At 41.4% G+C, this 16344-nt stretch overlaps 1 protein-coding gene across 1 annotated transcript in view; it reads right to left on the reverse strand.

The window, feature by feature from the left end:
- Positions 1 to 7077: 7077 nt before the first annotated feature.
- Positions 7078 to 16344, reverse strand: part of rab3ab (RAB3A, member RAS oncogene family, b) — an 89125-nt gene continuing 79858 nt past the window's right edge. The window contains exon 5 of the mRNA XM_034180088.1: positions 7078 to 7677. Within this exon, the coding sequence (XP_034035979.1) occupies positions 7487 to 7677 (191 nt within the window). The 3' untranslated portion in view covers positions 7078 to 7486. The remainder of the gene's footprint in view (positions 7678 to 16344) is intronic.

The raw sequence follows: 16344 nt of genomic DNA on the forward strand, positions 1-16344 counted from the left end.
CCTCCCGAGGGAATTCCCTCAGCTGTTTGTGACTGTTGTTTACATTCATCCAAAGGCGAATGCTGACGTAGCTGCGCGGATGATTACACGCACTGTGCGCAAATTCCAGGTATCTCCCCAGATGCCCTAATTTAATCATGGGAGATTTTAACAATTGTAACCCTAGTAAATCACTTCCAGGGTTTGAACAATATGTAACTTGCCCCACACGACGCACAAAATGCCTCGATCTGTGTTTTGGGTCAATCAAAGGCGCATATAGATCCTTCCGCAGAGCGCCACTAGGGTCGTCCGGCCATAACGTCATTCACTTGTGCCCTATTACCAACCTCTCTTTAAGAGAGTCAAAGCAGAGAGACGCACAGCGCCTGTGTGGAACGCAGATTCCATTCAGTGCCTCAGGAGTGCCTTGATTGCACAGATTGGGATGTTTTTAAAGACAACTGCAAAATCTTGATGAACTTACAGAAACAGTGTCTGCCTACATCTCATTTTGTGAAAACATAACTATCCCTCGCAGATCATTTCGTTCCTTCTCAAACAACAAATTTGGTTCTCTAAAGATGTTAGAGACTCAATAATACAGATAAATAAATGCTTTGAAGGAGGGGATATGTCTATGTATCACATATTGCAGAAAGAGGTCAAAAGAAATATTAAAAGAGCTAGAAATGACCATAAGAACAAAGTGCAAAGCCTTTTTACCTCAGGAAATCTTCGTTCATCTTGGAAGGGAATGAAATCTATGTTAGGTATGGAATCAAAATCAAGCTCTGGTGTTCTGAGCACTAACCTGTTTCCTTCAGATGTGGTCTTTGCAAATGAATTGAATACTTTTTATAACCGATTTAATGTCCTGAATTTTAATCACAATTGTGTGTCCTTCAGAATGATGAGCCCAGCAACATTAACTTACCCATTGATAGAGGTGTGGTCCTTAAGCACCTTAAAAGTGTTAAGGAAAGGACAAGTTCAGGCCTGATGGTATTGGGGGAAGGGTACTAAAAAACTGTGCAGAGCAATTGGCTGATATATTCTGCCACATCTTTTCTTGTTCAATGGAACTTCGTAGAGTACCCTCCCTTTGGAAATCCTCAACAATTGTTCCAATACCAAAAAATAAGTCACCTAAAGAACTAAACGACTACAAGCCTATAGCACTAACATCTCTTGTTATGAAGACTTTTAAGAAAATTGTTAAAGAGGAGCTTTTAAGACAAACACAGGGAGTGTTAGACCCACTCCAGTTCGCATACAGATCTGGAAGGGGCGTGGATGATGCGATCTCCACTTTACTCAATCTGGCTTTGCAGCATCTTGAAGGTACAAATACCTTTATTTGGATATTGTTTATTGATTTCTCCTCTGCTTTTAACTGCATACAACCATATGTATTGGCAGAGCGATTAAGAGACATGAATATTGCTGTTGGCCTAATCTTATGGATTACTGACTTTTTAACAAACAGAGTCAGAGTTAATGAAACTCTCTCCGATGCTGTTGTATCATCCACTGGAGTCCCTCAGGGCTGCATTTTATCCCCTTTGTTGTTTGCTTTTTATACTAATCTCTGTCAAAGCCAACATGATAATCATCACATCATAAAATATGCAGATGATTCAGTCATCCTGTCCCTTTTGCACGGTGATGACTCCACAGACCATAGTTTGGTCTTGCTGGACTTTTTAGAGTGGTGCCATTCATCTTTTATACATATAAATGTGGATAAAACCAAAGAAATGCACATTGATTTCAGGAAAACACCACCTGTTCTGAATCATATGTCCATGATGGGAAGCCCATAGATATTGTTGAGAATTATAAGTATCTGGGCACCCAAATTGACAATAAATTATCTTTAGAATTGCAGGTTAATGCAGTGTGCAGTAAGGCTCATCAGAGAATGCACTTTCTGCGAGAACTTAGGAATTATAATGTAGATGGTGTCTTCATGAAAATGTTCTACAGTTGCTTTGTGGAGTCTGTGTTAACCTTTTCCTTCCTGTGTTGGCTTAACCTATTGAACCTTAAGAATCGCAATCGTCTTTGTAATATTGTCAAGGAATGTGGTAAAATTGTGGGAACTCAGTGCACAGACATTATGGACCTTTTTAAAACAAGGGCTGTGTCAAAAGCCAAGAAAATTATGGCCGATTCTGCACACCCTCTGCACCCACAATTTAAGTTTCTGCCTTCGGGCAGACACCTGGTAATGCCCAGATGCAGAACCAACAGACTAAAAAACTCTTTTATTCCCACAGCCATTGCTCTTCTAAATAACACCTAAGGACTCACTGTTGCACTTAAGTCTATACTGACTCGCACCTTATTTCTGGGCTCTTGTTTTATATTTATTCTGCTGTTTTTATGTTTTTATGAATTTGTATGATGTGGTTTTATGAATGTAATTTTTACTGCTGACTGCACCTGAATTGCCCCCATGGGGACTAAATAAATGATCAAATCAAAATCAAATCTCAGTGATATCAACATAATTTATGACTGAAAATAAAATGTGAATTGTTCTTAACAATGAGTTTTGTCGTTCAGCAAAAAAACGTGGTTCTTCAGGAACAATATCAGGATCTTCAAGATTGAGCCAGTATTTATTTGAAATCCTGGGGAAAAAATTGCTGGAGTGAGGCCTGCAACCTTCTGATACTGCACACATCTCTGCATATTGCTGTTGGACTGACAAAAATCCCCCATCCCTTATATATATATATATATATATATATATATATATATATATATATATATATATATAATTGATTGATTGATTGATATAAAGATGTGGAATTCCTGAGTAAAACTGTTTAGGTAATACTATTTGTTCCAGTAGGATTTTAGCATGCAAAGCTACAGTAGTGTTCAGAATAATAGTGCTATGTGACTAAAAAGATTAATCCAGGTTTTAAGTATATTTCTTATTGTTACATGGGAAACAAGGTACCAGTAGATTCAGTAGATTCTCACAAATCCAACAAGACCAAGCATTCATGATATGCACACTCTTAAGGCTATGAAATTGGCTATTGGAAAAAAAAGTAGAAAAGGGAGTATTCACAATAATAGTAGTGTGGCATTCAGTCAGTGAGTTCGTCAACTTTGTGAAACAAACAGGTGTGAATTAGGTGTTCCCTATTTAAGGATGAAGCCAGCACCTGTTGAACATGCTTTTCTCTTTGAAAGCCTGAGGAAAATGGGACGTTCAAGACATTGTTCAGAAGAACAGCGTAGTTTGATTAAAAAGTTGATTGGAGAGGGGAAAACTTATACGCAGGTGCAAAAAATTATAGGCTGTTCATCTACAATGATCTCCAATGCTTTAAAATGGACAAAAAAAAAAACATGTGGAAGAAAACAGAAAACCATCAAAATGGATTAGAAGAATAACCAGAATAGCATAACCAGAATAGCAAAGGCTCACCCATTGATCAGCTCCAGGATGATCAAAGACAGTCTGGAGTTACCTGTAAGTGCTGTGACAGTTAGAAGACGCCTGTGTGAAGCTAATTTATTTGCAAGAATCCCTAGCAAAGTCCCTCTGTTAAATAAAAGACGTGCAGAAGAGGTTACAATTTGCCAAAGAACACATCAACTGGCCTAAAGAGAAATGGAGGAATATTTTGTGGACTGATGAGAGGAAAACTGTTCTTTTTGGGTCCAAGGGCCGCAGACAGTTTGTGAGATGACCCCCAAACTCTGAATTCAAGCCACAGTTCACAGTGAAGACAGTGAAGCATGGTGGTACAAGCATCATGATATGGGCATGTTTCTCCTACTATGGTGTTGGGCCTATATATCGCATACCAGGTATCATGGATCAGTTTGGATGTCAGAATACTTGAAGAGGTCATGTTGCCTTATGCTGAAGAGGACATGCCCTTGAAATGGGTGTTTCAATATGACAATGACCCCAAGCACACTAGTAAACAAGCAAAATCTTGGTTCCAAACCAACAAAATTAGTGCCTCGCAGATGTGAAGAAATCATGAAAAACTGTGGTTATACAGCTAAATACTAGTTTAGTGATTCACAGGATTGCTAAAAAAGCAGTTTGAACATAATAGTTTTGAGTTTGTAGCGTCAACAGCAGATGCTACTATTATTGTGAACACCCCCTTTTCTACTTTTTTTTTTTTACTAATAACCCAATGTCATAGCCTTAAGAGTGTGCATATCATGAATGCTTGGTCTTGTTGGATTTGTGAGAATCTACTGAATCTGATATCTTGTTTCCCATGTAACAATAAGAAATATACTCAAAACCTGGATTAATCTTTTTAGTCACATAGCACTACTATTATTCTGAACACTACTGTATATTCAAAAGTGGTGGTGAGTACCCCACCCACCTGACAGGTAGGGGCCTGCATGCAACATTTTATGATTAATTCTGGGACTTCTAAATGAATCTCTACTGTTGTCATTTACACTTTGTCATTTTTGTTCTGTTAAATATATACATGACACATACATTCAATGCACCATATTACTTCAAGATGCCGACAGCGTCAGCAACCGGTCAGCACCACGGATAGCATCTAATATAGCCGTTCTGTAATAGTGATACTAAATCTGACACATATTGTCTTCTTTGCTGGATTACAAACAAGATAAAAAATAAATAAATAATCAGGACATAAATCAGATTCAAGCTGTCATCTAGTCATTTCTGCCCATCTGAATTATATCCCCAAATCAGGAAAGGTAAGAAAGTTGGAACCCCCCTCCCCACAGTGATCCTTACATTTACATTGACTTCTATTCATTGCAGATAGTATGAACCCAAGATTTTTTATTTTTTATTAATTTCCATTTTCTCATTTTGGGTTATAGAACATTACCACAACAATCCACTGATTTAACCTCCTGTGCATACCGGATTTTAAACATTCACAGCTGCTGTCTATGAGCTTTTATCACATAAGACTAGTCATCAAAGCCGTGGTTCACAAAAACTGATCGCATCCATCATGAAAACAGTGAAGTAATTTTGGAAAAACCATGGCAAAAATGGCCAATCTGGAATCATTTTATTGAAATAACGTAAGAGCAATATTAAATCCACAGTTCTTTTCATGCTGATGCACTCTATAAATGAACTGTATTTACTTCTCATAAAAATTTGCTTTTCCCATTTAAATAACCAAGTTTTGTGGAACCGGCTGACATAACCAGATTAGGTTAATAACATTTCATTTTTCAGAGTGAGATGACGCACTGTTAAACATTGTTAAACTGGAGTACACACAGAAGCAAGCAACAGACAATCTTGAATTTTGGAGAGTGGCACAATTAATATGTCTGCTGGACAAGCAACAGTTGTTTTAGACTTCATTGTCAAAAAATCTCTTAATTTTGTGAAATAAACATAATTTTATCTTAACATTAGATGCCGTGCAGCAAAAGAACACTGATGTCTACTGTACTTTTTCCAGTAAATCTCATAATTTTCTCTCCTGCCCGCCCCGCCAGGGTGGTCTTTCCTCATTTGGGAACTGCTGCATTACACCAACATGTTTATTATCCCAGTTTGGATCCAATTTGTTTGGTATCATCCCTCTAACTCTTCATGCTTCATTCTCACGCTGTACTGTCAAAACTGTCAAATACAGTAAAAAAAAATGCCCAAATGTTTAACCTGAAAATCAACACTGTTAGATGTGACATGTCCCTCATCCAAACCCATTCCATCATGCTGCAGAGAAAAATCAATGGATTACTCGAAGTCAACGGCTTGAACTCAGTACTATAAAGTCACACATTAGAAAAAAGGCAAAAGATCATCTCTTGAGGAAAAAAAGACAGCATATGTTTGGATTTGATTGTATTTGCGTGAAAGTCATAGATAGAGTGGGAGCCACAGCGTACTTGGGGGGCAACAAACATGGTGCACAAATGCTCTTTGGTGTTTTCAGTGACACCAGCTAACAGCACTCATGCAGACGTCATCATCAATCATCATTTTAGTTTAGTTTAGTTTAAAGTGCCATTGCCTTTGTGTTTTTTTCTGAGCATGCTATAATTTCAGAATGATATCTGCAGAGTGAGACCAAAACAACAGTGAAAATGCCATAGGAGTTTCCACAAGTTCAAACATTGTTCTACACATCATCCAAAGACTCTACAACACATACCTCATATATCTGATATTGTTTCATACTTTTTAAAAATTAATTACCAGAAATGCATACATGTAGATATTATATATTGCACATTTACATACATGTGAAATAAATAGAATCAAATAAATGTGCCTATATTATCCTAGCTGTGTTTTGTATGTGAAAATTAATTAAAAAGGCCAGGTGACAGTACACAAAAATGCCAATAAATAATTCAAAACCAGAAAAAGTTCAAATGAGAAACGGAAAATAAGTCCCTTAAAAAAACAGTTACTAGTATCTCACATCCTGGTTTACATATATGTGATACAGGAAATTCATGTCATTTTGATTATGTAAGTATCCAGAATCTTTTTCACAGTGCTGTGAAAAAGTCGAGCTTACAGCCGGTTTTCATTCCACATATCAGAGGCCCAGTGTCTCCAATCTCAGCTACAGAAGCCTATAACTCCTTCAGAGTTATCATGCATGTCTTGGTGGCTTCCCTCACTTGTCTCTTTCTTGTCAGTTTTAAGAAATGCCTGCTCTACTACCACAGAGTACCATACCATCTGTATTTATTAATGATGTAAATGATGCCCAAGGCATGTAACTGGGAAATGTTCATGTATCACATCCCCCAGTTTGTCTAATGAAAACTGGCTGTAAAAGTCATGATTTAGTAGAACAAAGAAGTATTTTCTTTTAGATGAAGCCATGAAATTTTAGCTGCAGTTTGCCACAAGATGCATGGGAAACTAGTTACTAGATCTGAATTGGGGGTTTTTTTCTGTATGAAATAATAAAATGTGCAAAAGCTCAGTAGGTCACAAACATTGTCACAGCACTGTAGCATCACTCTGTAACAGATTTCAGCTGGACCGCCTGACGGTAACGAACGGGTGGATAACCACACTGTGGTCTGCTTGGACACAAAAACCAAAGTTGACATCTTAAAGATACTGGACTGGCTGAGATGAAACAAAGTATTGTAAACATGAGAAGGATTTAAATGGCACATCAAATCCTTCTGGTAAGACCACACTGATGAACGGAGAAACAAAGGAAGATGTCAGTTTGGTTCAAAAGCATCTGAGACACACTAGGGTAATGCAACTGCCTTCGACATCAAACCATCACGTTCCTAACAGCTGAAACCCTTTAGTTAATTTACATGGAGAAATCATAAGCAAACACATTACAGACACATTTCAGATGCTTTTCAACATTGTTCTTGCAACCATCAGCCAATGATGCTTACAATGTGACTAAAGAAAGCAGGAAAGTGAAATTGGGGAATATGGACCAGAGATCCTGGGTTTCCACTGACATGATGTGGACAGGGAAGGAAAAGGGAGACGGGGCAGTAGTCAACTTTAGCATGCACAGTCCTGGTGAGGTGGAGCTGGCTGCTCTGTCAGCTGGGGCCCCTGTTTGGCTCCTGTAACAGCAGGATCCCCAGCGTCCAGGCTCTCTGACATCTTTTCACAGATGATGTCAACCAGGCGCTCGAAGGTCTGCTTAACATTGATGTTGTCCTTTGCACTGGCTTCAAAGAACTCAAAACCTGGAGAGGAAGTATGTGGAGGATGAGGAATGGGTTGATTGAGAAGTTGACATATCATATTATCATGGTACCAATTTGAAAGTGGTGGGGCATCTAACAGGAAGTCCAGTTTCTATCAGTTGACTAATGTGAGAACCGTCACAAACACATCACATCTCACCTCAATTTTTTTTCTCACCAGATTTGAAATGATATCGACAGGTGCCAAAATAACCCCAAAAGTCAGGAAACCGCAGATCAGCAGGTGATTCTCATCCCTGTTTTATTTTTACACACCCACAAACAGACAGTGGTGGAAGACATCAAATGCACTACACTTCTCACTCATGGTAATGGCAACATGACACTTAACTAAATTGACTAAGCCAACTGAACTACATAAACACAATAAATCAATAACACTAACATGAACCACAATAACAACATTTAAAACACCAAACTCCCATAGTGCACTGCAGCACAATGTCCACTGTTCGCTGTTGTTAGCTAATATCGTTAATTTCTCCAAAAATATTACTCCTATCAACTTCCGTTTTCACAGCGTTCATCCTTGATTAAAAAAAAAAATAGGCATACCAAACGCCAAATGTCAGCTCTCCCCAGTTTCTCTGTGATCGAAGTTATACACAGGCACGCATACACACACACAGAGACCACTTGGCTATTATAATACATTACTTGACTCATTCATTGACATGAGATACTGATTCCTCTGCATGCATATTCCCCTGAACAAGCAAAATCTATTCTGTACTCAATTAATGTATTTTTGTGTGTTACCCACTGTCAGGAAAGATGACTTTAAGCTTGCTTTCAGCTTGTTTTCATCTTGGAATATAGTACGTGCCATTGGATTAATATACATGCTGTTGGATTAAACTAGACAGTGTTTGGTACTTTCCCGGAGTAAGTGAGGTCGTACCGGACTTTTCCATTGCAGATGGGGAGGCCCATGGAATGAACTCAGTGGTGAAGATGATGGAATATGTCTAAAGATGATTCTAAAATGACAAGTATGATCAAATGAAGTATTAATGTGTTAAAAATTAAGAGTTGATTGGAAAAAGTATGTTACAAATAAGTGAAATGAATGATTATATGAGTTGTTTTTCATAAAGAGTGCAGAGTTAGAGAAAAAAGGAAGTGAAGAAGTTGTTTTTCATAAAGAGTGCAGTCAGAGAGAAAAAGGAAGTGAAGTAATGTTGCAACAAGGCAAGAAAAGCTGATGATAACTGATCAAATGATTAAGATGTGGTAAAATATGAAAATGAATAATAAGGAATGAAAATGTTTGTATATGATCATATGAATTGTTTTTATGTGAAAGAGAGTTGTAATGAAATGATTGAATATGATTGATGTGATTCTAAAGAAATGATTTAGAAAAATGAATTCTCAGAAAAGCTGAAGTGTTAACAGAAAAGAGGAACTTGAGAAATAAGTTACTGGCAAAGGGCCGCAGATGGCTTCCAGTAAGGGAAGGAGAAGGGAGGAGGTGTTGAGTCACCAGCGTCCCCATGGTAATCAAGCTCATCTAAATACAACAAGAGTCCAGCACATATATAAACTGTGAAACACCAGGAAACGGGGTTATTCTTCCAGGGAGAGGTGCTGTTGTCACTTCTCCCCTGCTACGAGGAGATCACAAGACTTGACCATCTTGTGAGAGCAATTGGAATCGTGGAGTGAGAGGATTGGAGCCATAAGAGATCATTTGAGAGAGTTTTCAACTCCCACTCAGGCCATCCAGTCACGGAGTAGCAGAGCTTTGGAGAATAATCACTGGCCTTAAGTCTGAGTGGGGAAGGTTCAACGTTTTCTCTCTCAAGGAACATCACAGCATACCAGAATGGATTAGATCAACTTTTGGTTGATTGAAGAAGGAATAAACTCTTAGTTGGATTAATTTCCTGAAGGATTACAACATCACACAAGGATCGTGGTCAGCTAACGACTAATAGCTGATGAAGAGGAAATCAAGTTCATCAAGCTGGGGACTTTAACCTCAAAAACCTCCTTCCCTCACTCCTAGAAAAATTGTTAAGAAGTCAATCCAGTCCAGTCAAAGTAAGATCAGACAGTATTATTGAATTAAAAACAAAAATCTCTGCCAATCATTATTCTAATTATACTTGAATTACTGTTGTGAATTATCATCATATAACCTATTTTGATTATGTTGTCGGCACTTGCAAAACCTGCAATAAATTTCCAAGCATGCAGTTAAAGTGTTAAGGCTCGGACATTGGATTTATTGATGCTTCTTAAGGTGTAAAAGTTAAAGTTTATTGGGTGTACAACATCAAAAAGTGCTCTAAAAGGTTAGTCTGGTTTTTAATGAAATTAACGCATCCTGGGGACTCGCTGTACGAGTCACTAAATTCAAAATCTAGCAACATTAAAAGAGCCCTGATCCATAAGAGGAGAGCTGCCGTTAACGGGCGTGGCCGGTTCGTATCCTGGTTCCAGAGAAGGCTATTCGACCGGGGTGCGAGATCAGCGTCAGCGGGGTGGACGTCCGGATGGAGGCAGTGAGCGGCTAGACGAATCTCCTCACCACCAGCTTGAACAGCCTTTGTGCAGCCCTGCCGGGTAATACCCGTGGAGACACGAAGGTCGGACCCCGAGACGGAGAGCTGGTTTAGTACACAAACACACTCATCGGAGGGTGAGCGTGTGCCGTGTATCTAAAAAAAATAACGGGATCTGACACGTGGTGCCCGAACAGGGACCTGACGAAGTGTAGTCGGGTCCGAGGAAGAATCCTGGCCAAAGGAGAGTCTTTGCCATTGGGTAGGTGGAAAGCCTCTGAGTAGATCACCAAAGGAGACAGTGTTGTGGAGTGTCGGCTGATGGCCTGTATAGGTCCAGTAACGGCTTGAAACATATCTGTTTTCCAGAGGTGTGAAAATTTGGAGGCGACCACCAGAAGGACGAAGTAAAGACAACAGGAGCGAGTATCCCAGGGAGCTGGGATCAAGGACGAGAAGCAGACGTGTCACTGCTGGATCGTCTGGACTGGGACGAGAAGCAGACGGAGATAGCCTGGATCGTCACAAAACGACGAGGAAGGGAAGCAGGCGAGGGAGCCTGCTGGATCGGATCGTCAAGAGAGCAGGTATGAGAGTATACCATGCAAAATGGTGATCTACAAGAGAGAATAGGATCATCAACCCGTGAGGTTCCTGAGGGGAGAAGCGGGAAAAGGATCAGCTGATTTGGAGTTAACCTCTGGAATTAGCGCTGAATAGCCAAGTAGTCTGTCACTCATCCCTGACTCGAAGCACTAAGAGGCTTTGAGAGGCAGACGACTCGAGACGACAAGGACCATAGCTGAAGTCAAGGAGACGACAGTGGTGGAATCGACAATCTCAGCAACCGAGAAAATAAAGAGAGGATAATCATTACGAAACAGTAAGGTTAGTGTTAAAAAGAAGCAGTGAAAACATGGCTGAAGAAGAGTCAGGACCCGTAGCAACCCCTGAATCCGAACATGACGAGGGAAAAGAGGTGGATATTCGGCCACACAGAGTGGTATTGTATGGACGAGGATATGATTCTTGGGCAGAAACAGTTCAAAAATATGTTAGAGATCAAAGTGTAGAAACTGATGAAGAAAGTTTCAAAGAAGCTATGGCAGGAACTATACATACATTAGGGATATATTATCCAGGAAAGCATAAGGAGGGGCAGATCCTGGCCGTTTTGGAGAGCCCACCAGTCCCAAAGGACAAGACGGGGACCAGAGAGTGGCTTGAATGGTGGTGCAAACTTCTCGGAGAAGAGTGGAAAAGAGGACAAATCACCACCTTAATAAGTCCTGAGAAAAGTTATGACTCCGTAGTAAAAATGACAGCTGGATTGTTGGCAGTAGAGACGGTCCTGGTTGATGTTAAAGCAAAATCAGCGTCCGTATATGCTGAGTTTAAGTCCATGGCAGAATGGCTAAAGGGGTTAGGAAGAATGCTTAAGGAACAATATCCTATAATGGAAGATATGAGTGGAAGTCAGATCCTCGACAATGAAGACGAGGGCAAGATAGATTTCCAGGCCGAACCCGAACAAAGTGATGAGGAAAACAAGCCAGAGGGAAGTGGAGATGAACTGACATCCCCGGGAGGTCCTAATTCTGGGGGAAATGGTCAAGAATATAAAAGCCCGGACCAGCTCCACACAAGCTTTGACCCAGTGTGGCAAAATTTGCCCTTAGGAAGTGTGAGAGGAACAACCTCAACAGTTAAAAAACAGACAGAATGCCTGATTGAACAGGATAAAAGACGAAGAAGCCTTCAGGGAGTATCTGGACAGATATTCCATCAATCGCCGGAATGTGGGCCCAGAAGCTTGGGACAGCTTAAGGCTGAAGAATGTGTTGCCGGACCGAGTCATCATATTAAAGAGGAAGGGCGTTCGCAGGAAATCTTTACAAAATCTAAAGCAAAAACCCACCATGTATACACTGAATCTGACTACATGGAGGCCTTGAACCCTATGCCCGAAGGAACCAAAAAAATGGTGACCCAAGATGGAAGACGGGCATATCATTATTTTGGCAGTCCTTGGGATATAGATGGAGATAGTCTCATTGTCTTCACAAATCACAGACTGAAAATTGCCAACCGAAAATTCCGAGCAAAGCTCAAGGAGCGGGCAGGCAAAGAATACCAAGAGGAGCTTAAGAACATAAAGGGGAGAAGTCTGGATGGAAAATCGATGGTGATAATAAGCGCACCACGAATGGATTATCATGCACTCATACATGTGCCCTTTGAAAGCTACCCAGGGAGAGAAAATTCAATCGAATACACAGAGAAAATGTTGAAAACTCTGGGAACAGCTATTGATTTGGCCAAAGAACGCCAGCATCGGCGGGTGGTAATATGTGTGGACGGATTACGATCTGGACATATGACATGGGAAGAGGCAGAAAAGGTTGCCATGGCAGCCGTGAACCTACACATGCGTACCCAGGAGTATGGGGATCAATGAGAGAAATAGTGGTGGTCACTAGCAATGAGCAGGAGCAAGATCGAGTGAGAAGGGCACTTGAAGCGGTGAACCTAGGACCAAATAGAGCAGGTCCAAAGAAGGGTGCTGTTGGAGCAAGTGGAGTGGCAAATAGTCCCCCGTTAGTGATGCAGCCCATTCCCATGGCGACAAATGAGAAAAGATCAGTACATGCTGTGGGAGTGCAGCAATTAAGGATTAAAACCCCACGACCAACATTAAAACAAGTTGCAAGTGGGCTCCAGACTATCATACACCCGACAGGCTCCCAATCACGGATGAGAGAGACTTTCCAGGCTCCTCCACCGGATAATGGAGAAGAGGATCCTATATTCATTCCTCTACCTGTCGGAAATACCGAAGCAACCGGTCACCCCAAAAGTCAGAACAAAACGGGGACCCACAACCACAAGACCCACGCCTCCCATGAATCTGATATGGATGAGGACCAGGAAAGAGAGTCTGAAGAGGAGATCAATCCACAAGACTCAGAAGAGGATGAACCGCTATCTGTGGTAGGGGAAAGAGAAGTCTCACGCCCAGAACTACGAACTGGACGCTACAGAGGATGAAAGAAAGAAGTTGGGGGTTAATGTGCGTGTGGCCTCAGAGAGAATTGCAAGAGATGTCAGGGTCAACCCAGTGGAGACCCGAGATAAGCGACAAACTTATGCTCCAGAAGTTGGACAAACCGGGTATGACATCCGAGAAGAGTGGATTGAGCGACAAAATGAAAAGAAAACTCTCGAGGTAACAGCTACTGTTGGAGAGTGGGCTAATATACTAATGTGGCCCTTCTATCCTACACTAACGGCCTGTAAAGAGTTAACAAATAACTTCAGAGTCGCCTATTTAGGCATGGCCCATGATGTGATGCTGAGAAAACTAAAAAAAGCAGCTTTACGCTGGTCACGGCAAGTGTTGAGAGAAACCAATGAAGAAAATATGGCTGATGAGGGAGAAACAATTCCACCATCGTCAGGATTACAAGCGAGCCTCCCAAATCAGAACTTTCCTGCTGGATCTAGAGAGCAAAGTCTGCCAGCAATTCAAGCTGAAATTCAAGCAGACGGCAGGGAATTCCGTGAATTCAAGAAATTAAAGATGCTGGTGAGAGAGAAAGAACCAAATGAAGACCTAAAGGACTATTTGAAAGAAGTGTGGCCCCTTATTGACAGAGCTTCGAACAGTGAAGAGGGTAAATCTATGTGGCTAGCCCAAGTTACCAGTCAACCCATCAGTCGGGGTGAACCAGCACAAAACCATTATGCCAGGTTATTGTTGGAAGATCCCAACGATGAAGATTCCCATATTGCTCGAGCTAAAGCTGGGCTAGACAAAGGTCAAACATTGGTGCAAGTTTGGCATGGGCTGAAACAGACAATTTTGCCACAACGCTATGTTAGGGCACTGGAGGTCACTAAAGGAAGAAGAGGGGAGATAACCTTTGTGAAGATGCCCATAGACGGCACTACAGTCCCACAAATGGACGCGGTGGTAAAGAGCTGGGATCTGGATCAGCAGTTCTATGAAGAAAAGAGGAAGAAGGAGAGCACACCGAGATCAGGACAAAAACCGGTGGGAGTGGAGAAAAGAAATTCAGTGCCTAAACCACCACCTCCTCAGTCACATCAAACACCACAGAGGAATAATCAAAGGCCTCCAGCTGGACAATGGAGCTCTCGGCCGAGAGGTCCACCACCTCCACCACCACAATCGCGAACTACACCTGCACCTCGTAGTGGTGGCTATCTCCCTAAAGAGGAGTACGACAAATTAACTCCAGAACAAAGGAAAGCCCTCCAGGAAGTCCGGCAAGCTACAGCGGCGGCTGGAGGGCAAAAGAAGTAATGGCTTCGGAGGCGCGTGTCACGCTAGACCATGCCTACTGGGAAGGGGACGATATCTACACTGATGGAATGGAGAACCGTACCTGGTGGACTCGGGAGCAGAGGTGTCCATGACCCGCAGAAACCTCGAGACCATAGGATACCTATTGATCCAGTATGCAAATGCGGAAACGAAGAGAAGACCATTTGGAATATGGAAAGGGATAGTTTGGATAAAAGGCCCCTTTAATTTGATAACAGTTAAGGATTTGAGAGAATTGCATCAGCCCAAAAGACTTCGAACTCTAATAAGACGACGAGTGAAAAAATTACAAGCAAGAGTTGTACGAATGGATATGACTCCAATTGGAAAGAGTCCGGTAAGCTGGTACAAAGAAGTGGACGTACCGGCTGTCACAGAAGAAAAGACTGAAGAAAGTGATTTCTCTGAAGCAGGGAAAGAAAAATTGAGGGAAATTATCTCCAAAGCTAAAGTAGCACGACTTAAAAATGATTGTGGAGATTTGGGGGCTAAACACATTCATGTCATCGAAGGAGGAGTACATCCACCGGTGCGACAATATCCCTTGAACCCTGGAGCGGTTGAGGAAATGGATAAAATAGTGAAAGAATTGGAAGCTTTGGGGATCATTCGAGTGGAATTTAATCCGATCACTAACAGCCCCATCCAAGCAGTTAAGAAGCCAGAGTCGGCAGGAGGAGGCTGGAGACCAGTAATCAACTTCAAGGCTCTCAATCGACGAACAATAGCCAATAGAGCGAGTTTGATAAATCCCCAAGGAGCACTGAAAACGCTCCAAATTAAGAAATATAAATCATGCATTGATCTGGCAAATGGATTTTTTCCCTGCGATTAGCAAAACAGTCACAAGGGAAAACAGCATTCACACATAAGGGGAAAAGTTATGTGTGGAAACGACTCCCGCAGGGATACAGAATTTCACCAAATGTTTCCAAGCAGCAGTAATGGAAATATTAAAAGATCTGGGGTAACAGTCTACATCGATGATGTGTTTCTCGCAGATGATGATGAAAATGAACACCTAATGCGGCTGCAAAAGGTGATACAGAAGCTCACGGAAGCTGGATTAAAACTCAACCTGAAGAAATGTCAGTTTGGACAATTCAAGGTTAACTATTTGGGATTCCAGGTATCATCAGACCTGGGACTCTCAGAAGTATACCAAGAAAAATTGAGTCAGATTAAACCACCGCAATCTGAGAATGACCTACAGAAAATATTGGGATTGTGTAACTATGTGAGATATCACGTTCCACACTATCAGAGATACGCAAAGCCCCTTTACGCTCGTCTCAAGAAGAAACCTAATGGACAAGAGCAAAAGCAATGGATTTGGACAGCTACAGATCAGGATTGCTTGGAAAAGCTAAAGAAAGCCACTCAAGACGCAGTTAGGCTGAAGCCGCGTAGTCTGACTACTCGTCTGCTAGCTGAAATAAGCTGTGAAGAAGAGGATTCGGTGGTAAAGTGAGCAATGAAGGAGGGGGTATGGTAACATTGTGGAGCTATACTCTGTCTTCGATTGAGAGAAAATATCCACCGGAAGAAAAAGAACTGGCAGTCCTGGCTAGATATTGGAGTGCATTGAAAGAACTTGAACAAGGACAGGGAATAAAAGTTATCACTCAAAGCCAAGTCCACCGGTTCCTAAGGAAAGGAACTATTGAGAGTACTAAAGCCACAAATGCCAGATGGGGAAGGTGGGAGGACATTCTGCTAGACCCTGAGCTGGAAATTGGGCCAAAACAGTCGGCGACAAGAAAGTTACCGAAGGAGAGGCAACTCCCT

This window comes from Thalassophryne amazonica, chromosome 10 (assembly GCF_902500255.1).
Source record: "Thalassophryne amazonica chromosome 10, fThaAma1.1, whole genome shotgun sequence".
Classification (NCBI taxonomy): Eukaryota; Metazoa; Chordata; class Actinopteri; order Batrachoidiformes; family Batrachoididae; genus Thalassophryne; species Thalassophryne amazonica.